Source organism: Prionailurus viverrinus, chromosome F1 (genome assembly GCF_022837055.1).
Source record: "Prionailurus viverrinus isolate Anna chromosome F1, UM_Priviv_1.0, whole genome shotgun sequence".
NCBI lineage: Eukaryota > Metazoa > Chordata > Mammalia > Carnivora > Felidae > Prionailurus > Prionailurus viverrinus.
Window position 1 is genome coordinate 66008064 of NC_062577.1, and position 25211 is coordinate 66033274.

The 25211-nt window shown below is 60.3% G+C and overlaps 3 protein-coding genes across 5 annotated transcripts; 1 reads left to right on the plus strand and 2 right to left on the minus strand.

Moving 5' to 3' along the window:
- The first annotated feature begins 10543 nt into the window (after positions 1 to 10543).
- DPM3 (dolichyl-phosphate mannosyltransferase subunit 3, regulatory) lies at positions 10544 to 11196 on the plus strand. The gene is made up of 2 exons (XM_047841099.1): positions 10544 to 10660; positions 10847 to 11196. Exon 2 carries the CDS (start codon positions 10852 to 10854, stop codon positions 11128 to 11130), a length of 279 nt encoding a protein of 92 aa, XP_047697055.1. The 5' UTR covers positions 10544 to 10660; positions 10847 to 10851; the 3' UTR covers positions 11131 to 11196.
- Positions 11197 to 11627: 431 nt separating this feature from the next.
- Positions 11628 to 14044, minus strand: SLC50A1 (solute carrier family 50 member 1). Of its 2 annotated transcripts, none has more exons than XM_047841097.1 (6): positions 13885 to 14044; positions 13492 to 13569; positions 13233 to 13356; positions 12461 to 12622; positions 12101 to 12220; positions 11628 to 12018 (listed from the first exon to the last, which is right to left on the minus strand). In XM_047841097.1, exons 1-6 carry the CDS (start codon positions 13962 to 13964, stop codon positions 11917 to 11919), a joined length of 666 nt encoding a protein of 221 aa, XP_047697053.1. In that variant the 5' UTR covers positions 13965 to 14044; the 3' UTR covers positions 11628 to 11916. The 2 variants fall into 2 exon arrangements, with proteins under 2 accessions (XP_047697053.1, XP_047697054.1); XM_047841098.1 differs by having other exon boundaries at positions 13900 to 14036.
- A 758-nt stretch (positions 14045 to 14802) lies between these two features.
- Positions 14803 to 20576, minus strand: EFNA1 (ephrin A1). Of its 2 annotated transcripts, none has more exons than XM_047841096.1 (5): positions 20371 to 20576; positions 17062 to 17357; positions 16050 to 16115; positions 15830 to 15880; positions 14803 to 15656 (listed from the first exon to the last, which is right to left on the minus strand). In XM_047841096.1, exons 1-5 carry the CDS (start codon positions 20460 to 20462, stop codon positions 15544 to 15546), a joined length of 618 nt encoding a protein of 205 aa, XP_047697052.1. In that variant the 5' UTR covers positions 20463 to 20576; the 3' UTR covers positions 14803 to 15543. The 2 variants fall into 2 exon arrangements, with proteins under 2 accessions (XP_047697052.1, XP_047697051.1); XM_047841095.1 differs by lacking the exon at positions 20371 to 20576 and adding an exon at positions 17946 to 18528.
- Between the last annotated feature and the right edge of the window lie 4635 nt (positions 20577 to 25211).

Sequence of the window (25211 nt, forward strand, 5' to 3'; positions counted from 1 at the left end):
GTTCTGTGAGCCGTGATCTACCGCGAGCCTCTTGTGCCGTCCCCGCACACGCGGGCTGCCGTGGCAGGCCGATACCTGTGCTCTCCAGCCATGGGGGTGGCGGGGCTTCTTCCTCTAAGGTTCCTCTTTAGCGGGTGTTTATCGAGCACCGTCCGCGCCAAACGCTTTGTGAGGCGCTGGAGCGGCGCGTGCTCGTGTCAAAGTCTCCTCGTGGAAGTGAAGTGCACGAGTGACCCGCTGTGTTGACCTGTCGGAAGAGGGGTCGGGGCTTGAGCGCAGGAAGCCTTCCTTGCCCGTCAGGACGGGACTAGATCTTGGAACGGGAACGAGGGAAGGAAAGGCCCCTTGCCCCTGCGACACCTCTGGGGGCTTCGTTACTCTGACTGCCCACCCTGAGCAAACAGGGCCCCTGCCCCTCCTCCAAGTCCTCAAAAGGGAATTCTCTACCGATGTTGTCCTCCCGGCCCTGTCTGTGAAATGCCAGTGTGGACGTTTGTCCGTGTTTGGAGACTCCCGAGGTTGATCACCGCCCATCCTCTTTGTCCTGGTGCCTTCATTTCTCTCCTGTCTTGCAGCCGAGATAGGAACTTGCTGTGCTTTAGCAAAGTATACAAAATGGTAGGGACAAGGCCATCGACCTTGGAGCCAACCTTGACGGAAACGAAGATGTGGTTGGGCGACTGGGTGGCTCAGTCAGGCGTCTGACTCTCGGTTCCGGCTCAGGTCATGATCTCATGGTTCATGAGTTGGAGCCCCGCACGGGGCTCTGTGCTGACAGCGTGGAGCCTGCTTGGGATCTTCTGTCTCCTTTCTCTGCCCCTCACCCGCCCACTCTCTATCTCTAGCTCTCAAAAATGAATAAATATCTGTTAAAAAAAAAGTGAAGGATGTGGTTTCTCAGGTCCTATGCTGTGCCCTGCCCTGAGGAACACCTCTCTGTCCAGAGTGCTTGTCCTTTGAGGCTCCTTAGGCAGCCCCTCCCGGAAGCCGTGGTCTTTGGGGTGTGCACCTTGCCTTGGTCACTTGGTACTCTGCACTGTGCTTGATAATGGACAGTAAAGACTGGTGGCTTGGTTGAAAGAATCTGCCCGTCTGGGAACAATACTGCGCGTGGGTCGTGTCCAAGTAGGGACAAAGACCCAGTGGAGACGAAGAAGTGAGCGGAAGGAGTTCCGGTCCAGGATTAGAGCCCCTTCCCTCTAGTCAGAGGCCAACCCCACCCACTCCCCTCTGTGGCGGGAACCCCAGACCCTAGGCTCCCCTGTCCCTAGATTGATGAGTGCTCTGCAATTTCCCCAGGATGCCTGCAGAGGGCGCCACGAGCTCGCATCTCCTGGGGACCAGTACCATGGCCCTGAGGGCTGGGGAGGGTTCCTGCTGGGTCTCTGGGTCCTTGCTGAGCCTCTCTCGGGGGAAGCCAACCCTGGAGACCCTGAAGGACTGGCCCATTGAGGGGGCCTGAAGTCGGAGTCAAGTCTCCCTGGGAGCAAGGCAAGGAGAGTTCAGAGGAGACCAGAGTCTCCCCGAGAGGAACTTACCTAGTGATGGTGAGGGGATGTGTGGTATGTGGGACCCTCTGGGGGAGGATGGCAGCCTATTCCAATGGGCCCTGGCTGTAAGAGGAGGCTGGTTGGTCCGAGGGCCCCCTCTGTCAGACCTTGACTTCCTCCTGAACTGGGGTGGGAGCTGTGGCAGAGGGCCGGATCCCGGCCCAAGGGAGCATAGACACCCAGGGGATCTGGTCACCTGAGGGTACCCTGGCTTCCAAGATGAGAGTTGGGGGGCCAGGCTAGGGGAGGGTGGGGAGGAGCCGGAGAGCAGGGTCCAGGTCCCTGCCAAGCGACCGGAGCACCTGCTGCCACCCACTGTGTAGGCACCAGTGACAGCATGTGGCTCAGGAATAATGACCCCTTCTTCGGGAACAGGTGCATTTACGAGGCCGAGGGTGCCGATCTCAGCTCTCCACCCAGCCTATCTCTGGGGTGCCTAGTTACCTAACCTACCAATTAACCCTGGCAGGGGCATTCTACCCACTAATAACCATCATTAAGTAAGGGGGTATGAGGCCACAAAGGCTTCTGCAGGCCCGAAGGTGGGAAGGGCAAAGGTGCTAACCTCTGGGGCTTGGCTCCCCCCCAGGGGCTGGAGGCCTCCGGGCTGGCGAGGCGGCCCCTGGAGGACGAGGGAAGCCAGATGTTTCCTCCTGCTCCCTCACACGTGGCCCTGACACCCGTCCACCCGCTGGTCCCGCCACCAGCTCCGGAAACAGGAGTAAATAATACGGGGGAGGGGGCCTTGGATGTGTGGGAGGACGTCCCGCGGCTCCGGCCCAGGAGGCACGGGCTTTGGGGCAGGAGGTGATGCCACCAGAGAGGAGGTCGGCGGGAAGGTGAAGCAAAAGTGCTCCCTATCTCCCCCCACCCCCAGCAGAGGCTGGACTCCTCCCTGACTGGCACCGGAGGGAGGGGACACCACAGGGTTGGACGGGGCGGTGGGGGGGGGGGGGGGGGGGGCGGCGCCCAGGACAGGCAGGGAGCGAGAGTCCGCGCCAGGCCCTGGCTCCAGCCCTTTCCGGCCCTCATTGTCCTTGGTGAGAACAGGACACAGTCCGGTTCCCACTGCCAGGCCCCCCAGCTCTGCTCTCCAGGGGCTCGGGAAGGATGTTGGGAAACAAGAGAGAGCCAGAGACAGAGATGCTGAGAGACACAGAGACAGATACAAAGGGGAAAGGTTCAGTCAAAAGCCAGCATTGAAGTCCTTTGTGAGCAGAGAAGGCCCTGGGCCTGGGAACCATAAAAGAGTGAGAAGCCGGAGGCCCTGCCCCCTCGGGAAGGCCCCTCCACTCCCCTCCTTGACTTAGGGTCACTCACAGGGCCGCCTCCTAAGCAAACAATGGCCGGAACCCTCTGCCGGGCACAGTTGGTGGCACTTAATTGCTCTGCTTCAGGTACCTTTCTTTGCCTTTTCCTCAGGGGGCGGGGCCAAGATGGAGATTGTGCTCCCAAACCCTAGTTCCCCAGTCCCCCAAGCCGCCCCCCGCCCCCCGGGGGCCACACAGACTGTGCCGGGAACGCTACTTGGCTGGGTTCCTAGAGGACAGAGACAGGTGCCCCTCATTACCTGGGGTGACAGCAAAGTGTGGGGCAGCAGGGATCCCCGGAGCCAGCTGTCCCCCCTCTCTTGCCTTGGCACCCACGGGCGTGGGGTGGGGTGGGCGTCGTTCCCTCCAATCCACCCTCTTCCACCTGGGCCTGCTGTTCAACAACTACCCCCTGGGACACAGGCGCCAGAGGTGCCGCAAGATAAAGAGAAATGGAAAGACATTGGCAGTGTTTACATTTAACAAATTAACACTTCTTTTTTTTAATGTTTATTTATTTTGAGAGCGGGGGAGGGGCAGAAAGAGAGGGACAGAGAATCCCAAGTGGGCGCTGAGCTGCCAGCCCGGACCCCGGTGAGGGGCTCGAGCTCACAGACCCAGAGGTCATGACCTGAGCCCCCCCAGGCGCCCCAAGAAATTAACACTTGGTAACACAAGATTACAACACAATATAATCATGCTAGGAACGATACTGTCACAGGATCTTTAGAAAATTCTCCTTCACGGGGAGCTGCAGGCCCTAGTTGAGAAGGTAAAGTCCTACGGTGACGACACGTTCATTGTGCGGTTCTTTCTAGTTTGTGTACATTTGGAAATTCCATAATAACACGTCCAACCACCGTATGGTGAGCACCTTCCTTCCGTTCTGTCAGCGACAGGGTGACTACTGTGGCGCGCTTGGGGAGGACAGCACGAGTCTCGGTCTGAGGCCCTGTGGGGACAGACCTCAGCACACGGCCCTCGGGACCCGTGAGAGCTCTTCTCCGAGAACCCCCTCCTCCAATGAGCCGGGAGAGCAGGGAGGTCCCCGCCCAGGTGAGGGTGAGGCTGTGTGTCCAGAGGCCAGGATCCCACGGAAGAAACCTTCCACATACCCCTTCTCTGGGCCAAGAGCGCCGTGAGGGCTGACCTTGGCTGCTTCACGGGAACTTCTCCCCAGCGAGACTCCCCCCTCCCCTCCTGCCTCAGCCTCCAGTCCCCATTTCCAGCCTCTGTGACTCGGGCCTCCCGACTCGGAGAGTTCAGGTTCTGGACAGTACGTGCAAGTGGAACGGCCTGGGGCTCGAGATCAGCCTGACCTGAGTTCTGGCTCTGGCTTTGACACTTACCAGGAGGGAAGGCCCTTGGGCAAGGCGAGCGACCTCTATGCACCTTCAATTCTGAGGCTGTAAACGGGGGTAATAAAACCGACCTCAAATTGTGGTAACGAGGCCTCGAATTAAATATCGCGGTGGAGGCTCCGCGCAGAGTGCCTGACCCACTAGGCATTCGACGCGCGTTCACGCGCAGTGACAAGGACGACCGTCAAGTAGGCATCTGCCGCCTGCCGGTCAGCGTACTTACTGCCTGATAGATATTCTCCATCTCAGCTCTTGCACCCGAGACCGACCGCCCCAGGCCAAGAGGGAGTACAGCGGCAGGCGGCCTTCACACTTGACCACCAGCCTGCTTCCTCCCGGGTCTCCAGCCTGCCGGGTGGCCACACTCGCCCGGGCTGCCGCCTGGCCCTCCGCCCGCGGCTCCCCACCGAGGTCAGGAGGAAGCCAAGTGTTGACAGAGGGAGACCCTGCGGATTTGGGACTTGTCAGCCACTACACTTGCATAAGCCGGTTCCTTAAAAATAGATGTTACTTCTACGTATGCACGTCCTACGGCTTCTGTTTCTCTAGAGTCCTGACCAGTACACCCGTTTTAGTGAAATGAAAAGACGTAAAATGAGAGAGAGGCTAACATAACCTGCTCAAGATTACAAGTGCAGGGGCACCTGGTCAGCTCAGTCGCAGCGTGCAATCTTGATCTCAGGGTTGTGGGTTCGAGCCCCACGTTGGGTGTTGGGATGGCTTAACACGTTTAGGGGCGCCCGGGTGGCTCAGTGGGTTAAGCGTCTGACTCTTGATGTCGGCTCAGGTCACGATCTCACGCTGATGAGTCTGAGCCTCACACTGGGGCTCTGTGCTGACGGCGTGGAGCCTGCTTGGGATTCTCCCTCTCCTCTCCCTGTGCCCCTCCCCCACTCAAGCTTGCAGGCTCGCGCTCTCTCTCTCTCAAAATAAATAAATAAACTTAAAAAGATTAAATAAATAAAATAAACTCTTTACAAGAACAAAAAAGCATTGAAGGGGGGGGCTGCAGGCGGCCTCCCAGTTGCCGGCCCCACCCCCGTCTGAACCCCTCTGACCTTGCATTCTTCCCAGCTGGGCCTCCTCGGCCCCCAGTGCCAGGCATGCTTCCCTCTCTTGGCCTTTGCACCTGATGTTCCCACTGCCTGGCCACTCTTCTCCAGGTCGCTCAGGGATCCCGTCCCTCCGGGGACACCTTTCTGAGCACGCGTGTGATCGAGTGTGTTCCTCGTGCTTCCGCCCCTGGCCTCGCCCGTGTTCCCTTCACGGTAGGTCTCGTTATTTGATACGTTACATATTTATGTGTTTCTCGTCCGTCTCCCACCACCTCACCGAGGCAGGCAATTTATCCGTTTTCATTGAATGCTTCATCGAAATTTGCATCATTGAATGCTTCATCGGGGAATTTGCCTGGTTTGTCCCCTAGAACGGGGCCTGACGCGGAACAGGTGCCTGGCACACATTTGTTACCTCTGTTCAAGCTTCTCTTAGCAACACGCCATTGTCGCATTCCGGCCCTTTGCTGAAACTCCCCCTCCCCCCCACATCAGTTCCAGACTGATGAGTCCCCAGGATCAGCCTCCCTCAGGCCAGCCTCTTCCCCACCCCCTCCTGCTCTGGGAAACCCTGACTCAGCCAGGCCCTCCACCTCTGGTCTACCATTTCCCCTCAGGCCTGGCTACGGTGTGGCGGGGCGTGTGTTTTTGTTAATGACACGGGTGTCTGTCCTGTGGCCTCTGTGCGACTGTGGGGGCCCTCGGGTCAGGCACGGAGGCAACACAGCCTGACTAACTGGAACCTTCCCCAAGGACCCAGTAATCAGCATGGCACCTGTGGGCACCCAGTGTTCTTGGGGTGGAGCTGCTGACCTGAGGGACCGACACCCTGTCCCACGACACCAGTACTTTGAAGCCGTCTCTAGTAGCCTGGCGTGGCCTGCTTTTCCGGCCTCGTCTCCTGCCACGCCCCCACGAAGCGGTCTCCGTCCAAAACACAGTCACCAAGAGTCACTGCCCGTGAACTCTCGCATCTGGGCCTTTGTTCAGGGTTCCCCGGGCCGTGGATGCCACCCCACCGCCACCCGCCCGCCTGGCCATCTTCCTGGTGTCGACGGGGGGCTTTGGGGCCTCCGTGTAGCCTCCCCCCCTGGCGGTCAACCCCCTCTGTGTGGTGTGGGATTCTGTACTGTTGGCTGAGGACGTCGTCTTCCTCTGATACCAAAGCTGAGAGCCGCCGCGAACATGAGCTTAGCCATCCACAGAAGGAGCTTCCCTCAGAAGATGGCAGGGAGTCTAGGGAGGCTAGGGGTGCGTCCTCGGCCCTGACAGGTGACTCACGACCAGAGGGCCTAACACCCCACGCAGGCTTCCCAGACTCTGCGCACGGGTGTCAGCAGCCTCCTGTGTCACCTCCCTTTATCCTACCACAGAGGACCACTGATTGGTTCCATTATTTAGGGGGGGAACCTAAGGCTCAGAAAAGTATGTTCCTTGCCCAAGGTCATATAGCTAAGTAAAAGAAAGAGCAAGGACCCAACCGCATGACAGCCAAGCTCTAAAACCCCAGACTTTCAAGTGCCAGGCCGCACTGCCTCTCGCACCCTGCCACAGTCACACGCGCGCTGTCCTTCTGTGGCAGGAGAGGAGTGATGATCTTCAAAAAGATTGAAGACGAGGAGTTGGACCATAAGACTCTGCTGGCGTTTGTCCCCTGCCATCCAAGGCCAAGGACCCCGTGTCTGGCAGGTGGGAGTCTCTGGAGTGGTTCCATTCGACGGGACCAGGAAAGCCGGGTCAGTTTCCCTGGAGGCCATCAAATGTTAACCTGTCCTTGCCTCTGGCCCTCATCTGACATCTACAGAAGCCCTTGCTGGGTTTCTTACATGGTGCTCCGACCGTCCCGGAGCTGCGCTGTCCCCGGGCAGGCCATGCAGGGAAATAAAGACATGGCCAGTGTCACCGGTCAGACTCTGGGCACTCAGAGCAGGAGCACAGGGGCTAAACCTGCAACCCTAGAGGGCATGAAGCTTGAATTAAACACAGAGAAATATGTACGCACATTTTCTTGTGCACATTTAGGGTTTCCATTGGTCACTTTTTTTTTTTTTTTTAATGCACTGGGAATTGATTTTGGGATAAGGTATGAGGTTGAAATCTAACAATGTACTTTGCAAATGGTTCTCAACCTGTCCCTCTCCCTCGCTTGCTTGAATTGCTGTGTTTATCCCATGCTAAATTGGCATACATGTTTCTTATTTTTATTTTTTTGAGAGGAGGGGGAGGGGCAGAGAAAGAGGGAGAGAGAGAATCCCAAGCAGGCTCAGCACTGTCAGCGCAGAGCCCGATGCGGGTCTCAAACCCGTGAGATTGTGACCTGAGCTGACATCAAGAGTCAGACGCTTAACCGACTGAGCCACCCAGGCGCCCCTAAATTGGTATCTTTTTTATGTATTTCTTCACTTTTTATTTCCTTCCATTGGTCTAGGGAGAGAAGTGTTATATTGCAGTGGCAGAGTTTCCAAGCTCTGAAGTCAGATTATGTGGGTTTTGCCTCAGTTTCCTCATCTGTGAAATGGAGATAATACCAGCACCTGCTGCGTACGGTGACCAGGAAGATTGAACGAGATAACGCCCGTAAAGTACTCATTACAGTGCCTGAAGGCAATCAATCAGTGACTGTCAGCTGCCACGGTGATCCCTCTCTGTCCCTTCCTGTACCAGTAACCAGGAAGGTGAAAGCACTAAGCGCACAGCTTTTTTTCAACGTTTATTTATTTTTGGGACAGAGAGAGACAGAGCATGAACGGGGGAGGGTCAGAGAGAGGGAGACACAGAATCGGAAACAGGCTCCAGGCTCTGAGCCATCAGCCCACAGCCCGACGCGGGGCTCGAACTCACGGACCGCGAGATCGTGACCTGAGCTGAAGTCGGACGCTTAACCGACTGCGCCACCCAGGCGCCCCTAAGCGCACAGCTTTGAGTCCGATGGCACAGCTCTGCCACTCGCTATTTTCAGGACCTTGGGCAAGTTACTTACCATTTACCATCTGTCTGTTCTAGTTTCCTCATTTAAACTTGGGGGTGTAAAAGTACCTACTGCCGCTGTGAAAATTAAATATAACAATGTCCCACAGGGCAGGCCATGTAATAGCCCTTCGATGAATTCTTATTCTGCTGCCGATGATCATTATGATATTATAATTTGTTATCTGTCTTTATGTGTCGTAGGACAAGCCCTATCTTGCCCCAAAAACTGTTGTGGGGAGTGGCAATCTTTCAGGGCCAGGTCTCCCGTGGGTGAACAAACAGAATTTCTGGATCTCCATTGCTGATGCCCAGCCCCTGGACTGTGCCGGAAGTCGCTGCGACTAGTGAGGTCTTGAGTGAGTGACCAGTAGGATTTTGGGTGAAATTGGGAAGCAGGTGGGGTGTGGCTTTGAAGTGCATACAGCAAATTGGTAAAAGTGTTTTTATTTTGTCTTAATTGTTTACGTTAACAAAGGAATTTGCATAGTTTAAAAAGCCAACTAGTTTTACAAGGCACTTAATGCAAAATACCAGTCCCCTGTGCCCATTCTCCTGCTCACCGTACCTGCTGCCCTCTAAGTCACTGCTGGGACTCTTGGCTGCTTCCTTTGGTACACCTCCTATTTGTTAGTAATGTGCTCATATTAATATTTCTTTTCTTCCATTTTAGATCTAATTAAGTGACCACCTTCCATGGATGATGAGGATATGGTTCTCTTTATTCATGACCTTTCTAATACACTCCCCTCCCCCACCCTCTCAATTCAACTATATCCCGATGTTTGCTTAACTCAGTATTCAGTGTTTACATTATTAGGGCTGTGAAAATAGTCTTCACAGCTGAGTTATATAACGTCTGTACTAAGACTCTGCGAATCTGTAAAAATCTGCTTTTGTTAATTAACATCAAGGACATGAGCCTGAGAAATTTTGCTCTCTGAAATGGCTCAGTCATGAACTTTACAGTTTGAAACCAGTGAGACTGGAACACCCGCCCTGGGGGGGGCGGGCGGGCGCTGAGCCTGGCAGATTACTTTGACCCAGAGAAGCAGCCTCAATTTCCAACCTCTGTGCAAAGCTTCAGATCTGGGGGTCTGGACACAAATTCTACATTTCTCTTAATTATGTAGTTATCTCTTATAAAATTCTCTACGATTCGTTATCTTTGTTAAGGTCAGGCTTCGGGCAGGGTAAAGATAGGAGTCAGAGGCTAAAAAATTTTAGCAAAGGCTTTATTGGGAACTAAGGTCTCGGGCCAGGTTCCGTGACTCAGGGAGAGAGAGAGAGAGAGGAGTCAGGGAAGTCGCGCCCGGGGGTGGTGGGATAGGGTTTTTAAGCTGCAGCGGTTCCCGGTTTAGCTTCCGGGGGGCCTTTTTCGCGCCAGGTGGACTCAGTCCACCTCTCGGTCCAGGCTTGCTGATTCCATCACTTACATTCACGCTTAGCCCGCACATATCAGAAACGCTGCTTCTTTAAATATTACCTGAACTCGGTCCTTTCCCATATCCTGTAATGACCCTGTTGCCCCTGTATGATGAGGGGCCCGCAGTTCCTCCCGTGTGTGCTCTCTGGCAGCTGCGTGCTGATAACCCTAACTCTGCTCAGCTACTGTTCTGTCCGGAGAGGGCTTGGCCAGGCTCTTACCCATTCTCTTTCCTTTGTGAGTCTTTCCCCTGATGTTGATAACCGCCCGCCTCTTCTTTTACTCTATATACCTACCATGAATTCATCCCTAAAACTCTTTATGTGATGTATTCACCTTCTCTCAATACCTTAAACTCATCAGGTAATTCCTGTCCGCACACTTTTTTCCGAAAGACACCCCTCCCCATCCCGCACCCCGCCCCAGAGCCCCTCTTCCTCTAGCTAGCTCCAAGCTGCACTGGCGCTCCCTGCGTCTCTCCATTAAATTATGACCACTTCTGTTCTAACACCCATCTCATGGCATCATGGTCAGTTGCGAATGCATCTGCACTGGGGCGAGTGTCTTGACATCTCTGTTTCTCCAAAGTCTGTCGCGGTGATCAGGTAACGTTCGAGTGAAGGAAAGAATGAGTGAATAAATGGGATTTCTGTGCAGAAGTTTAAGGGGGACGAGATTACATTCCCATCTTCTTGCAAACGTTTGAAGGTGTCCTCAGCAGGACGCCAGCTTCGAGCGGGGTCCTGGGGGACAGAAGCTGCACCGAAGCCCCTGCGGACTCAGGCCACAGTCCAAAGTCGGAAGCTCAGCGAAACTCACCCTGCGCTCAGGCGGCCGCCGCGCCCAATCGCGGCCGCGAGAACTACAACTCCCAGAAGGCCGCGCGGAGGCACCGCCTAGGGGACTACAACTCCCAGAAAGCCGCGCGAACCGAGAGGCCTTCGGGACGCGGACGTCGGGGCCGCGCCGGGTTCGGGAGAAGCGGGCGGAGGTGAGTGCGGTTTGAGGGGCGAAAGCGGGGGGCGAGCCGGACGGTCCCGGCGGCGGAGCGGCCGTGCGGCAGCTGGAACGGAGGGCGGGTGGGGGAGGACGGAGACTCGGACTCGGACGACCGGGGGGGGGGGGGGGGAGCGGGGCGGGCGGGAGGGAGCGTGAGCCGTGCCTTCTCTTCCCGCAGTGCCCATGACGAAGCTAGCGCAGTGGCTTTGGGGACTGGCGCTCCTGGGCTGCACCTGGGCGGCGCTGGCCACGGGAGCCCTGGGCCTGGAGCTGCCGTCGGCATGCCGGGAGGTCCTGTGGCCACTGCCGGCCTACCTGCTGGTGTCTGCCGGCTGCTACGCCCTGGGCACCGTGGGCTATCGCGTGGCCACTTTTCACGACTGCGAGGACGCCGCCCGCGAGCTGCAGAGCCAGATCCAGGAGGCGCGAGCCGACTTAGCCCGCAGGGGGATGCGCTTCTGACACCCTAACCCCATTCCCACCCGACAGCCTTTCCTCCCGTCGCCCATTAAAGAGCTTATTTTCTAACTCGGTTTAGTTTGAGTGTGGACGGTGGGGCTGGGGACTCTGTGCACCGGCTGTGGAGGAGGGACAGTCAGGCGAGCCACCGTCCTGAGGTCCTCTCAGCTTCATCTTCGCATCCTTGCTTGCGGTCCTCCTTTTTGCTCCAAAGGAGGCACAGACCGAAAGATCTCTCAGGAAGGACACGCCATTTCACTTTCTTGGTCCTTTCAACCTTGTTTGCCATGTCAGGAAGTACTTCCTGAAGTCTGGTTTCTGTTCTTCATAGCATCCAAGCTGTGTTCTTTGAAGGTCTTCCTAGGTCTTTCCAACTTCGGGGTTCCTTCAAATACCTCTTCTGAGCCAGCCCTACCAGTCCAAGAACAGCTGTGGATCAAGCACCGTGTCTCTACCGTCACCAACCAGGCAGGTTGAGAATCACCAAATAGAGACTCAGCTTTGATGGGCAGGGGTAGCGAACGATTTATTTTAAGGCACATTCTAAAGATTGCACCCCAACCTCCACAATTAAAAAATATAATCTGTAAAAAATAAGTGATTCATCTCCCAAGTCCCAGCTAGTATTCCAAGCAAAACACTTTCTTTGGCCCCTTAATTCTCACAGTTGTCCTTTTCTTTCCCGCAACCTCCTGCACTCATGGAGCTGGTCAGCAGAAGCAGCTGAGTCAAGGAACTGTCTTTGGTGGCAAGTTGGCATTAAGGTGCCCAGTGGTCAGGCGAACTGCGTCAGGTCTGCAGGAGCGGGTAGTTCCTGTCTTGCCCCTGGGAGTACTTCCAGAAAAGCCAGAGGCGAATGAAGCTGGTGAGGATCCCCGGAACGTTGGGCACCTGAGACCGCAAGTTGCTGTGAGCAGAGGAGCAGGTTTTCTCCCCGGCACACCTGTCACCCGTCCCTCTCGGTTCTGCTTACCATGATGTAGGGGTCGCGTAGCTGAAACCCATAGAGGGTCCAGGAGGCAGAGGTGAGGAGGGTGGCAATGGTGAGTGAGAAGGAGAGGCGTTGGGTTGATTTAGTCTGAATGACCTTGGCCTTCGGAAAAAGGATAAAAGACACTCCTGTCCCAGGCACACAGCAAAGCTCCTACTTGTCTAAGGATTTCCTCAGGAGAAAGGTCAAACATCCTCTCTAATCTCCGTTACCTAACCTTTGCCTCCTGCCTCCCACTCACCTACCTCTACTGCCCTGTCTTCCAGGGTTTGGGTCTTCCCTCCCTTTGGAGTGTAAGTTACGGTCTTATGTCCCCCATTTCCCCGGACAGCCCCCACTCACCAAGTCGGCCAGTGGTGACAGGTACATACTGATGGTGAAGGTACTGCAGAAGAGACCCAGCTGCTGAAGCCGGGCCTCCGGGCTGGGCACCAGGAGCCAAAAGTAGCCGAAACCCAGGACAAGGACCCCCAGCAGGGTTGCGGTCTGAAGGAGCATGGGACGCTGCAGGGGAGAGAGCAGCCTTATGGCTAGCTGTTCCAGGAGCTTCTCTGACTCCCCTGCTGGAATGGGTCCATCCTGCTCTCTGCGAGGCTCCCGTGGGGGAGCCGACCTTCATCCCGGCCTCCAGTATTGCACCTGTCACAGCCCTTTCCTCACCAGTGCTGAACACATGTCTGATCCGCCCACATCACCAGTGGTTTCTATAGGAGAAGGTATCTTTTGTGTGTGATCTTGGTACACACAGTGGGAACTTAATACATGCTGGTGTGAGTTGGGGAGGGAGAGCTAATCAACCCATTTCTCAGCCACTGGCCCTGGCTCTCAAGGAACTATCAGAGACAACGCCCCTTCCCCTCAGTGTGTTGGGCAGCAAGTCACCATCAGGCTAGGCAGAAACACCAGTTTGCCAGAAATGGGGCCGCGGTGGAGGAGGGGGTGCTGCTCAGTGTGTGAGTCTCAGGCTGGGCCTCACGGAGGACTTCAAGCCTGGAGGAGCCTTCCAGGAAAAGGTGGCAGTGCCAGCCTGTCATAATCTTCTAGGAAGCAGTGTTTACCCTGCCAGCAAGGCAGGGCGTGCAGCAGAGAGGTGGGTCCAGGGGAGGGCCTCTACCTTCCGAGGGCAGTAGTGCAGATACACCGAGATATACAGGGTCTGAAGCACAGCGCCCGTGGCGTTGACGAAGATTAGGGTCCCGTCACCCTTCAAGGCCCCGTAACTCAGCCAGCTCAGGTTGCTGCAGGGTGGACAGGAGGGCCATTCCCCACGGAGGTGAGGATGGGAGGGGGACCCCAGGGGCCCCTACAACGTTCTTCCTCCCCCTCCCCCTCCCTCAGACAGCCTTTCCCGCCGCAAACGTCGCCCCTCTCACTTGATGTCCGTGGTGAGAAAGGGCAGGAACTGGACACTGTCCACGCTCCGGGTCATCCGCATGTGCCTGAGGTCCGAGCTGTAACGGGGCCCCGAAAGCAGGGGTGAGAGACGGGAAGGGAGAAGCAGCCTGCTGGGGAATCTAGACCCCCCCCCCCCCCCCCCCCCCCGATGCCTGTCGTCCCCGGACCACTGCAGGTCCCGGCCCCACCCTCAGCTCTCTGGACTCTCCCTCAAGTGCCCAGCCTCGCCCTTGGGCCCCGGATCCCTCAACCCGAATCCACTTTGACCCGGGTTTCGAACGCAGCTTGGGGCTGCAGCCACGTCTCTGTCCCCTCTCTGTCCCTTCCTGGCTTCCAGGTCCTGCCCCAGCCTAGCCCGGCCGCGCTCTCACAGGCCGGTGGAGTACATGATGAGGGTGAAGAGCACGCAAGCTCCGGAAAGGAGCGAGTCGGCGACGCCGCCCGCCTCCATCTCCCCCTGGGTCGGATCCTGAGCCCCGCGCGACCGTCAACTAGCTGGGCCGGCAGCCCGCGCCGCCAGAGCCCCGCCCCTGCCCCCGAGGCCCCGCCCTCGCGCGGCGCCGTGCGCCGGAAATGGGTCGGCAGCCCCGCCCGCTCCAGCGGCGCGCCGGAACTGGGCCCCGCCCCCCGAGCGCCAGGCCCCGCCCCTGCTGGCCTGCTCGGAAGCCGTCCTCTGGGTCACGCGGGTGACGGCGGGTCCCGCCGGTGCCGGTCGCGCTCGTCCTGCCCCTCGGCCCGCCCGGACCCCAGCCTCCACCCTCTTGCCGACGTGGCCGACCTCAAATCAAAGCTTCTGGGCCCTTCCCGCCCGGAGCTCCGGCTCACAACCGCACCTGCCCAGGGCTTGAGAGGTTTCCCCCTTTGTTGAAGCCTCTTCCCAGGGTCTCCCCTCCATGAGTGGGCTTGCCAGGAATCACCGGTCTGTCAGGTGCCCTCCGCCTTCAGCCACACGGCCAACCTTGCGTGATGTGGCCCACCCGCCCAAGCGCCCGTCACTGACCCCCTAGGCCAACCCACAGCAACTTTCCTGCGGCCTCCCACGCCCCGCTGCTTGGGCTGCGCTGGGCTGTGCGCCCAGGCCGCGTTCCCCCGAGCACCCACCTGCACCAGCACCCGCACGGTTCCCGCCAAACCCCAGAGCCTCGGGAGCGCGAGGGGGCAGGGGATGGGAAGAACTTCCAGAGTGGGGTGCAGCCCGGAGCCCCAGAAAATCCTCAGGCAGGGAAGCACCCCAGCCTCTGGTGATGGTAGGGGGGTCCTAAGTTAGGATGGAGGAGCAGAGAAGTATGTCCAAATAAACACGTTGTTTTATTATTTGTATAAAAAAAGTCCAGTTGTAGAAATCACAGACACACATCAAGTTTATATACAGATCCTGTCCACGTGGGCCCTGCCCCTACACCTAAACTCTAGACACAGGTTGGCACAGCCCCCCTGCTGGCACAGCTCTGCGGAGTGCTACCCTCAGATGGGAGAGGACGGGACGCAGTGCTTGGCTGCAGCCCTCTCCCCGGCAGCTCCAAAGACTTCCGGAAGTCTTGGGGAGATGCTGGATCAGCCCAAGCGCGCTGCTTCTCCCGTCTCTGGTTCCCAGGCATGAAACTGTCTCACACTCCTCCTGCAGCCAGTGCCTCTGGGCATCCTGGCTCTCTCTGGAGGGGCATCTTTGCCAAGCTCAGTGTCCATCTGTATGACCGCAGGCTCCCTCCAGCTCGGCCTTCTCAAGAGGCCACATCTTGCACAGCTTGTTCCTTTGGCTTAAGGGCAGAAATGGTGGGGGAAGGCCTATCCCCACTCCCCTGTCCATCCCTCGAGGTGGAGGCAGTGATGGCACTACCAGGCTTGCCGACCCCCTTTGGGTTGAAACTCTTGATACCCGTTTTGAGGCTGCTGGAAGGCAGCTTGTGCATGTGGTGGGAATGGTTCCCAGGAGGACTGGGGCCGTGGGAGGGGTCCCCGAACAGGTGAGGGTGCCCATCCTGCCTCCTCGGCCCAGTTCTAAATCCTCAGGCCAGGTGTGGCCTATGTCTTCATGGGGTTTGCAGCAGCAGGAGCGGCAGAAGCAGCACAGCCCAGGCAAGTGGGAAGAGGCGGGGGGCAGCGCTGTGCCCGATGCTGTGTAGGACCTGTACCTCTGGGTCATCTGCAAGATGAGAGGGCGGAAGCCCCCAAGGTGAGTGGCCCTACTGCTGTCTCTGGCCCTCAGCTCAGCACGGTTTCCCCAGTCCCTGCCTGGCAAGGAAGCCACGTCCTGTACCCAACCTCTTTAAGCAGACCCCCTCTGTGCCCCAGGCCCAATTTTCTCTGGCTACTTACCTGCTGGAAGTCTCTTTTCCTGTGGATTGACATGGGCCTGAGGACTGGGAGCTGAAAGGCAAGGATCGTAGTGGGTCAGGTGCCATGCCGGGGTGGGGGGGCGGGGCTCACGGGTGGCGGCAGGCTGGGCCGTTGGTGGCACTTCCCTGCCATCCCGGCTCACTAGCCCAGGATCAGCAAAGAGGTGCGGGAAGGAGGCCCACAGGGCTCTGACACTCACTGATTTTGCCACTGACGATCACCTTCAACCTCAAGCACTGGTCTTCCTGGTGGTGGATGGGTTTGGCTGCAAGATAAACCCACAGAGTGTTAAGGGAGGAACCTCTGTTGGAAGAAATCACAAGTGCAAACTTCTCCGCCTCTTTTTTCCCCGGCCCCGCTCATTCGAGCCCCTCGCTTCCCACTCATCTTTCATTCCCACCTTCCTTCCTTTGCCCGCTTCCTGCTTCCTGCTCAACCTCCCATTGTCCGGGATGACCCTTGGCTTTGGAGGCGGTGCTAAAAGGAGCACGGCCTTTCCCTCACTGCTCCCAGCCTGGAGTTGGCCGAGGTCGTCATGATATGCTCCCCTGCCTGGTATTCTCCCTGTCCAGGCCCCAGTGACAAGGCGAGGCCTGGATCCATTCTACACACAGCTGATTTTCTAACTCCTGAATCCACCAGCGCCTTCGGCAGAGTCCAAACTCCTTAGCACTTCCTGGGCCGCCGTGACATGTGGTGTGTGCCCCGTCCCCTCCACCCCTCCAAGCTGACCTCTCCCCACGCGCAGTGTCCCTCCTACTTCAGACTCGACCATATGGCGTCCCCTGAAGATGTCCTGCACCCATTGCACATGTCCCCTCGTGCCCGGCCAACTCCTCGGCTTGTCCTAAGCTCTTGGGTCCTCGTCCCCAGGAACCCTTCTCTGAGTCTCCTGAGCCTGGCAGGCACCCAGGTCGTTTTCCCAAGGCCCCTGTGCCCATATCTTCATACCACATCGTTCTAACGGTCCGTTCACCTATGTGTGTTGCTTTCTAGCTTTCCGGGCTACAGGGACCCTGCAGCGTTTTATTGATCTCTGTGCCTGCGGTGCCAGGCAGAGTGCCCAGTACACAGAAGCTCATACCACGTGTGTAACGTGAGTGGATTAAAACAAGTCAGGATCGGAAGGGCCGTGTGTGGCTTCGTACTGAGCACGTGCGTCACACCCGCTGCGTCCCTGTGTGGCCCGTGCGCGCGCCCGGGGGACTCACAGATGTAGTAGTAGCTGTGTCCCTCTTTGAACTCCTTGCCCAGGGTGAAGGGCGTGAAGCGCTGGAACTTCTCCGACAGCTTCTCCGGGCCGTGCCTGGCGCTCGGCTGGTTGCACTGCCAGCGGACCTGGTCCCTGGACTGGGGTTGGCACAGCTGGTACTGCTCACGCTCCACCAGATACAGGGTGTACCGCTCCATGGCGGCGGCCGCCACGGTGTCGTCCTCGTAATGCGGGCAGATGATGTCCAGGTAGTCATTGAGCCGGACGTGTACTGTGTAGTCCTCGCTCCGGAACCTGTTCCCGGAGCGGGAGGCAACAGACGGTCACTCAGAGGCCAGGCTCCAGGACAGAGCCGCGGGCCTGCCAGGGTCTACCTGGCCCCCCACGGAGATTTCTGAACAGCCTCAACTCCCAGTATTTTCTGACCTTGACCTCTTCAGTGTCTTCTCACCACCTTCGAACGTGCCACCCCCCTCACTGCGTCCGTCCTCTAAATTGCATCCGCCTGGCATCCTTCAGGTGCCCGACCACTTCCCGTAACTCCCGGGGGTTTGCCCAAGGAAGGGCTTCTGAGTGTGTCCTTAGCTCACTCACCACTTCCCCAAATCTGTGCTCCCGGCTGCTCTTCTCCAGCCCCGCCTGGGACCCAGCCCGCGACGCCCTCCCATCCGGAGAGCCGCGCTCAGCCCCAGCACAGCTGCGGCGGGGCCGCCCGCGCCCTCGCCCGTGCCCCCGGGGCGCGTTCACACTCGTCGGCTTCACTTCCGCCCCCGGCACACCAGGCCGGCACACACTCCCGGATCCGCCACTCTAGCGCCTCCTTGTCCGCTCCTCCCAAAGCATCCCAGGCCTCCCCGTCCATCGCCAAAGACACGCTCGCACCTCCGCGGAAGGAGCTCCAGAAACGCTGGGGCTCTCGGCCCGGCGGAGGCCGCCCCAGGTGCGGCCAGCGCCCTCCCCGGGGCCCCCGCGGCTCCGGCCCGGCTCCGCCCTCCGGCCCCAGACACCTGGCTCCAGGCGCCGCGGGGAGGGGTCCGGGCGGGGGAGGGGCCTCCCACCCGCCCCCCACCCCACCCCCAGCCGGTCGGCCCCTCCGGATTCCCCCGGCGCGGCCGGCCGCCAACCCGCTTCAAACCCGGGCCCCGGCACGGGTGGGGGAGGGGCAAGAGCTCGGCCGAGCGGCCTGGTCGGGGTGGGGGTGGGGGTGGCACCCCCTGCCCGGTCGGCGGGCGCCCTCGGAGGCCCGGCCTGGGGGCGGCGAGCACCCGGGCCCCTCCCCCACCGGGGAGGGGGAGGAGGAGAGCGCCAGTGAGGGAGAGGCTTTTAAAATTCCTCTCTGGAGAGATAAACATAGAAGCCATTTCAGAACAGGTATTTCAGCTCTGGGCCTGGCGTCTTTCCCCCATTCCCGTGACGGGCACTGACTCATTCCTCTTCCACCTCCGCCACCCGCCCCAGCACTCCTGAGAACCTGTGAAAATCTACCTGGTCAGAGGCGGCCGGCCCCCAGGACCTCAGGGCCAGGGCTTGCCCCGGGCACAGTCCTCCAGGCCCGGGAAGCCGGCGCCGGCCCCTCCAGCGCCCAGGAGCCCAGCGCCCGGCTCGCAGCAGCCCCGCCCTCCCGCCCGGGGCCTGGAGATCCCGCTCCGGCCCACCGCCCTGAGTCACCCAAGCCAGCCCCACACCCACCCAGCTCAGGGCCACCTCGTCTGTGCCTGCGAGCCGGGCCTGGCTCGGCCCCTGTGCACTCCACTCTGGCTGGTTTCTCTTTAGTCCTGGGTGTGGGAGGGTGTGTGTGTGTGTGTGTGTGTGGCCAGATGGACAGGGCAGAAGCTGTGCTTGGTGGGGGCACCCATTATCCCCCTCCTGGGGGTCCAATCTGTTCCACTTAGCACTCCTTCGACTCTGGCTCTCCGTCTGGGAAAGGGGGGCAAGCGGCGTCAGGGAAGGCGGGGAGGGGGGGCAAGGAAGAGGCTCCTTCCTGAAAGAGAGGAAACCTGGGAGCTTGGGAACGGAAAAGGCCAGGGTCCCCCCCTCCCTACTCATGGCTTCCTGTCCCCTCCTCCTCCTTCAGCCAACACCTGGCATGGGCATAAACAGGGACTTTGCTCTCTCCTACTAGGGCGAGACTGGGTCAAGGAAGTACAGAGCAGGCAGGTGGGAGCAGCAGCCGGTGGGGAGGGCCGACATTAGGGCTGCCCCTGATGCCGAAGGGCAAGAGGGCATTGCCTCCTGGGCTTGGCAGCAGCTGGCAGTTCCCTCCTGCCCCACAAGCCACAGCCTCCAGACCCCCCACCAGGCAGCACTGCCACAGGGTCAGAGGAAGCTGGCACCACGGATTTCTCAAGCGGAGTGGGGGGCGGGCATGCAAGGGCTGGGGGTGGCCAAGCTGAGCGTTTATCCTGACCGGAGCTGCCCAGCCCTCCTCCCCCTGCTCCGCCCTACCCACCTCTTGTGTTTTCCCACAAATATTGTTCCCGTAACTTCAGAAAACTCAAGGGCAAGAACAAAGGGTCCAATAGGGCTTCTCCCTCCCAGGGCCATTTGCCTCCTAGCCCTAAACCTGCCCAGGATGAGTTAACTCCTTCCTGCCCAGAGCCCCAAGTAACCCTTTTAACCCCTTCCATCCCTTCTGAACCTTTCCCATGACCTCCCTCCTCCCATCTCTTAATCTCATAAACAGGTGACTCCCTCAGCCTACTACACAAGGCATGCGCCCCACTCATGCCACCTCAAAGGTTCCCTTGTGTGTGGAGGGGAGCTTTCCAGGGTCATCCTAAATACGGAGTGCACAAGCTTGAAGCCAGAAGGCCAGGCCCCTCCTGAGGGGTCCTTCCAGGATTACGGTGAACATTCCGCTTACTCCCCATGTCACATCAGGCACCTATCTGTGTGGGCAGACGTCCAAGCGACAAGAGGCACAGAGGCTTTTGTCGTGGAAGGGCCTAGAACGAGAGCCGTCGGCGCCAGGGAGGGTGGTCCAGGCTGGAGGCAGGAAGTGTTCAGCAAGGGTCCCTCACTTCAGAGTTAACAGGGGGCCAGGGGGGGTGGAAAGGAAGGGCAGAGAGAACCCAGTGCAAGTAACTGGCAGGCAGGCTCCTGCCCAGGGCTGGGGTACTCCTAGTTATGTCCCAGTTACCGGGGAGAAGCGAGGGGAAGAAACTCCACGGGATCCCTCCCGCCTCTGGTCACGGCCCCAAGACTCAGGTCAGGGGCTGGCCGGGGCAGTTAACCGGGCCACGGTGGAGGTGGGGGTGGGCAGTGCCAGCCGGGCGCCCGGGCTGCCGGGCGGAGACTCGGGGCTTACTTGGGGTTTGAACTGTTCCAGAAGACGGTGTGGCGGTCAGCAGCGGCCAGACTGCAGCACAGGCCCAAGAGCGGGGCCCAGAGGAACTCCATAGCGGGGGGCCTGGCCAGGCCGGGCGAGGACGAGGGGCTCCTCGGGGTCCGGGTTCCCGCGGGCTGTCTCGGCGGCGCAGTCGGCACCGCGCACAGCTCTGGCCCCTCCGCCCGGCGACTCCGCCTTTTGGGCCGGCGCCGCCCGCCACCCCGCCCCGCCCCCGCCCCCGCCCCGCCCCGCCCGGCGCGCGGCTGCCCCGGGGCTTGGGGGCTGGGAGGTGGAGGAGGGGAGGGGAGGGGAGGGCAGGGCAGGGGAGCGGAGCGGGACTCCTGCCTCGGCCGCGACGAAGGTGCCGTGTGCCGCGAGTCCGCTCGCCTGTGGGTGTGCGTGCGGGCCCGCGGGCCGTGCGGGGCGCTCGGTGGCGCGCGGGAGAAGGGCTCCCACGGCACGTGCAGGACTGCGAGCGCGCGGCGCGGGACCCGGTCGGGCTGCGCCGCGCGCGGGTCCTGCGGGGCGCGAGGTCGCGGACAGGGCCCGCGCCTTCCCCGAGCCCAGCACACCCAGGCTCGGGCGCCCGCGATCCCACTCTCCTCCCACCCGCCTTTCCCGGACTCCGCGCTCGGCTGCTCCTCCCTACACACGCGGCTGTTTGTTTTTGTTGGGTTTGTCAATGTTGTCTTTGTTCGCGAGATGGTGTCATCGCCTAGATGCCGGGAATAAAGTGCGACCCTGTGTGATCGGGTGTGTAACGTGTGCGGCTGGGGCCAAGGGCGCCCCTGCCCATCTCCGCCAGTGACAAGGAGGGACACCCGGGCTCCTGGGTCCCAGGGGCGCCCTCTCTTGTTTCTAGTTGGCCAAAGGGCACTACTGACGTGTTCGTGAGTGCGCGCGCGCGCGTGTGCGCCAACACACATGTGTGCCGTGCGAACGGGCTTTGGATACGGACTGTGAGAATCTGGGCATTCCCAAAGTGTGACAAACCGCAAGCCCGCATGTGCATCTGGCGCGCGTCAATACGTGTGATGGCGCGCGAGTGTGAAGGCATCTGTGGGTAGCTCCGCAGCCGTGTGTGCAGCTCCGGCGTGAGTGTGCAAGTGTTAGTGAACCGCGTGTGAAGAGAGGCGGCCGTGGGGAGGGGCGGGGGCTTGCACGGCGGGCCCCTCCCCCTCGCCCGGCGCCCGGCCCCGCCGGACTCGGCCCCCCGGGGCCCTTGTCCCCGCCGGGATCTGCCGCCGGCCGGAGCAGGGCTGGCGCCAGGGCGGGCAGGTGTTTGCTGAGGCTCGAGTGCGCGTCCCGGGCGGGGGACCCGACGCTGCGTGCCTGCGCGCCTTTGGCGGCTCCCGCGTGTGACTGCGGGGCTGTGTGCGCGCGCGGCTGGCGTTGCGAGCGTGTGCGCCTCCCCGGCCGGCCCGTCCCCGCCGCCGCGCGTCGCGGGAAGCCGGCTCCCGGCCGGCTCGGACGCAGCTCCCGGGTTCTGAGGCCGTTTCAGCCTCTTCTTTTACGGCCGGGCCTGGAGACAGCGCCTGTAATTACGCGGGGCCGGGACGCCGCGGCCAGTCCGGCGCTGGCCCCGCCGGGGAGGAGCCTGGGGCGGGGAGAGCCGGGCCCGCCTCCTCCTCCCACCCCCACCCCCACCCCGTTCCCCCGCCCCGACGGCCGCAGGCGGCGGGAGGCGAGACCCCCCGCGCGGACCGTAAACACTTCGCGAGCGTAGCCGCGTGGCTCTGCGTACGCCCCGCCCCCGCCCCGGGCGGCGGCCCAGCCCCGCGGCTGCAGACGTGCAGCGCGTCGCTGCTGCGGGGCCGAAGTCCACCCGCCTGCCCGCCGGCCCCCCGGCGGCGCCTCCCGCGCGCTTGGCTCACCTGGGAGGACCCCTGGGAGGAGCCCTGGGTGTGGGCCTCCCGCGTGCCCCCGGCGAGGGCAGGCGGCCCCTGCCCGGTGCCCCCGAGCACCGCAGCTCCTCGAGCGCGGGCTTTGCCAGTCCCCCGCGGCGTCGGCAGCGCCTCGCCGGGCACCCGGCACACGTGGCACACAGTCACTACGTGTGTGCGGAGGGAGGGGAGTCCCCGCCACGGGAGATGCGGCCCTTCTGCGGACTCCCGGCTCTGAAAAGCAGCCCGGGGAGGGGGAGGGGCGGCGGCTCTGCAGAGACGGTGGCCCAGGTTGCCCACCGCCGGGGCCGGGCCGGGAACGTGTGGGGTCCCTGCGCCGCGCCGCCCGGCCGGGCAGGTTCGGGCGAGCTCAGCCCAGCCCGGCGGGGCCACGTCCGTTCGCGCTCTGCGCGCGTCTAGGGCTGGGGCGGGGCGGGGGCGAGCCGGCTGGAGAAGGGCGGGGGGCCTTCCCGGCTCGGCGCTGTCCCCAACATTCCCACTCCAGGTTGTGGTCCCTGCACTGTTCGATCCATGTATTGTGCGTAGGGGGTCGCTTGTCAGACCTGGAGGGGCGCTCAGGGGCCGGGCGTTGTTATGGGCACCGAGGGTGACGGTGGGGCTAAGACAGAACCCCTGCCCTCGGGAAGCCCCCGGACCAGTAGGGGATACAGACGAGCCACCGTTCGTACAAGCTGGCTAGTTTGCTGTGGGTGCTGTGGCCCAGGCGGCAGTCCCGCCGCGCCGCGCCCCTCGCCCGCCCCGCCACCCCTAGAGCCGCGGCGACGCCTGCTGGACCGAGAGGGGGGCTGCAGGCACCGTGCGATCCAGACGCAGACCACACCGGGCACTTCCGCTCTGAGACTCGGCTTCCTCCGGTCCCCTCCCGGTCCCAGCCCCAGCCTGCCCAGGCGGCGCTCCTCTGGGCTCCTGCTTTGGACTACCTCTCACCGCTGACTTATGCGTCTGTGTTGGCTCTCGGCACCGCCACCCCCAGGCAAACATCTGGGCTCAGTGGCGGGAGCTGTCTGAGGTGGCTGGCTGTCTGTCTGCCTGTCTGGGAAATTCCCCTAGTGAGTCCTTTGTGGGAATTCCCGAGGGACAGGGTTAGCCTTCCGAGTGCCCTAGGAGAGCCCGGCCTGTGGGAGACGTGCTATCCACCTGTGAGGGCGGGGCGCTGCCCTCCTGCGGGCACCAGTCTCCCCGTCTGGACCAGGCAGAGAGTGATTGCCACTCCCTTGCCCAGAGCCCTGCGGTTGGAGGTGGGGAAGGCCAGGGCCAGTGTCCTGGGGCACTGTCTAACCCCAGCAGCCCCTGAGGGCATCTCTGGGCAATGGGGTGAGGTGGGAGGGGGTTCCCTGGTGAGTCCTGGGCCCAGAGCAGCCTCTGCTCTGTGTTCTTTTGGAGAATACAACGTATATTTCCCACTTTATTAGTGACGTGAGCAGCTTTTCAAAAGTTGAAAAATAGAGAACAGGAGTACAGAGGGGTGGGGCCTGCCAGCCGCCCCTGGGCTGACACCTTTGTCCCTTGCCTGCCAGCCTTTTGCTTGAGATTTTGTTTGCTTGCTGTTAGCTAGTGTGATAAGTATGACTCATTTCTGCTGTGTCCTTCTTTTTGCCTTTTAACTTCCATCTTATACTCTTTGTAAACAGCATTTTTAATGGCAGCGTAAGTGTCTCTCAGAATGCAGAGATGCAGAAATAAATAACAGCATCCACACGCACACACTCAAGCACTCCTCAGTCGCTAAGCAGGGCTGATTGCTTCTTGGAACTTACAAACAACCCTGACATTGACTTTCAGTCAGCAAGCATGTATGGAGCGCCCGCTCTGGTCTGGGCCCTGGTTTAGGGCTGGGGGCTTCGTGCAGGACAGTAGGCGAGGGGCTCACATGGTAGATGAACTCGACATCTGCTTCCTTCGATTTTGGAGAATTTTCATGTTGCCGCATGGAAGCCAGATTCTTCTGACCACTGGTCCAGTCCTCTCCCTGAGGGCGCAGGTGGCCAGAACCTGGTGGATGTGTCCCCTGGGGATTTTCCAACTCCAGAGGGGGGCCAGGCTCAGAGAGAAGGTGGAATTCTTCCCCTGGGAGTCCCCTCGGGGAAGAGGAGGTGGGGCAGGACCGGGTGTCAGGAGGTAGTCGGGGCCTGGGCAGTGCTAAGAAGGATGGGATCCCGGCTTCTGCACAGAAAGCAGAAACACCAGGAGGTATTGTGTACAGGTGCCTCTTGCACCAAAAACTGACTAATCACTCCCGTCACTGTCCTGGGAGGCCCTGGGGACTCTGAGGTATATCCTTGCCCTAAAGTAATCTAGTCTCTTGGCAAATACGTAATTAGAATATAAGATAAGAGTTGTAATAGAGGCATAAGAGACAACAGGCTGTGGGCTCAGCGAGGAAGGAATATTTACTTGGGGTGAGGGGGCCTTCACAGAGGAGGGGATACTTGAAATGGGTTTTGGAAGGTGAGTGGGCATGCACATCGAGAGAGGAGGGAGCAGGCAGAGGGGTGGGAGGCTGTGCAGGAGCACTCCGAGGGAGCTACAAGTACAGAGTGGGTCTGGGGGGTGTGACAGGAGGTGGTTTGGGGGCCACGTTGCCAAGGTCATTGAGTCCAGGCTTGGGATTTTGACATCGTTCTGTGGCTCACTGATACTTGAATAGAGCACTAGGATTTGTATTTTAGAATGTGGGTCAAGGAGGGGGAGCTGGGGGGGGGCGGCTAGCTCCCGTGGGAGTGTGCGGGGCCAGGGGACAGGTTAGACATTGCTGGAGGAGAGCCGAGCCCCAGGCACGGGCAGGGAGGAGGCTGGGGGGGCAGAAACGCCGCTTCTGCGTAGGGAATGCAGGACAGGAACAGACCTGGGGGGCAAACCAAGTACCGGCTTAAACAGGAGGTTTATGTTTCCCGAAGCACAGAGCGCTCTGGAAGC

Coding starts and splice junctions, on each gene's coding strand:
- DPM3 (XM_047841099.1), top strand. CDS start 10,852: ATGACGAAGCTAGCGCAGTGGCTTTGGGGACTGGCGCTCCTGGGCTGC.
- SLC50A1 (XM_047841097.1), bottom strand. CDS start 13,964: ATGGAGGCGGGCGGCGTCGCCGACTCGCTCCTTTCCGGAGCTTGCGTG. Junction 13,570..13,884: donor ATCATGTACTCCACCGGCCT/GTGAGAGCGCGG, acceptor GCCCCGTTACAG/CTCGGACCTCAGGCACATGC. Junction 13,357..13,491: donor TTTCTCACCACGGACATCAA/GTGAGAGGGGCG, acceptor TCCACCCTGCAG/CAACCTGAGCTGGCTGAGTT.
- EFNA1 (XM_047841095.1), bottom strand. CDS start 18,424: ATGGCTTCTATGTTTATCTCTCCAGAGAGGAATTTTAAAAGCCTCTCC. Junction 15,881..16,049: donor GATCGTCAGTGGCAAAATCA/GTGAGTGTCAGA, acceptor CTTGCCTTTCAG/CTCCCAGTCCTCAGGCCCAT. Junction 15,657..15,829: donor GGAAAAGAGACTTCCAGCAG/GTAAGTAGCCAG, acceptor CTCATCTTGCAG/ATGACCCAGAGGTACAGGTC.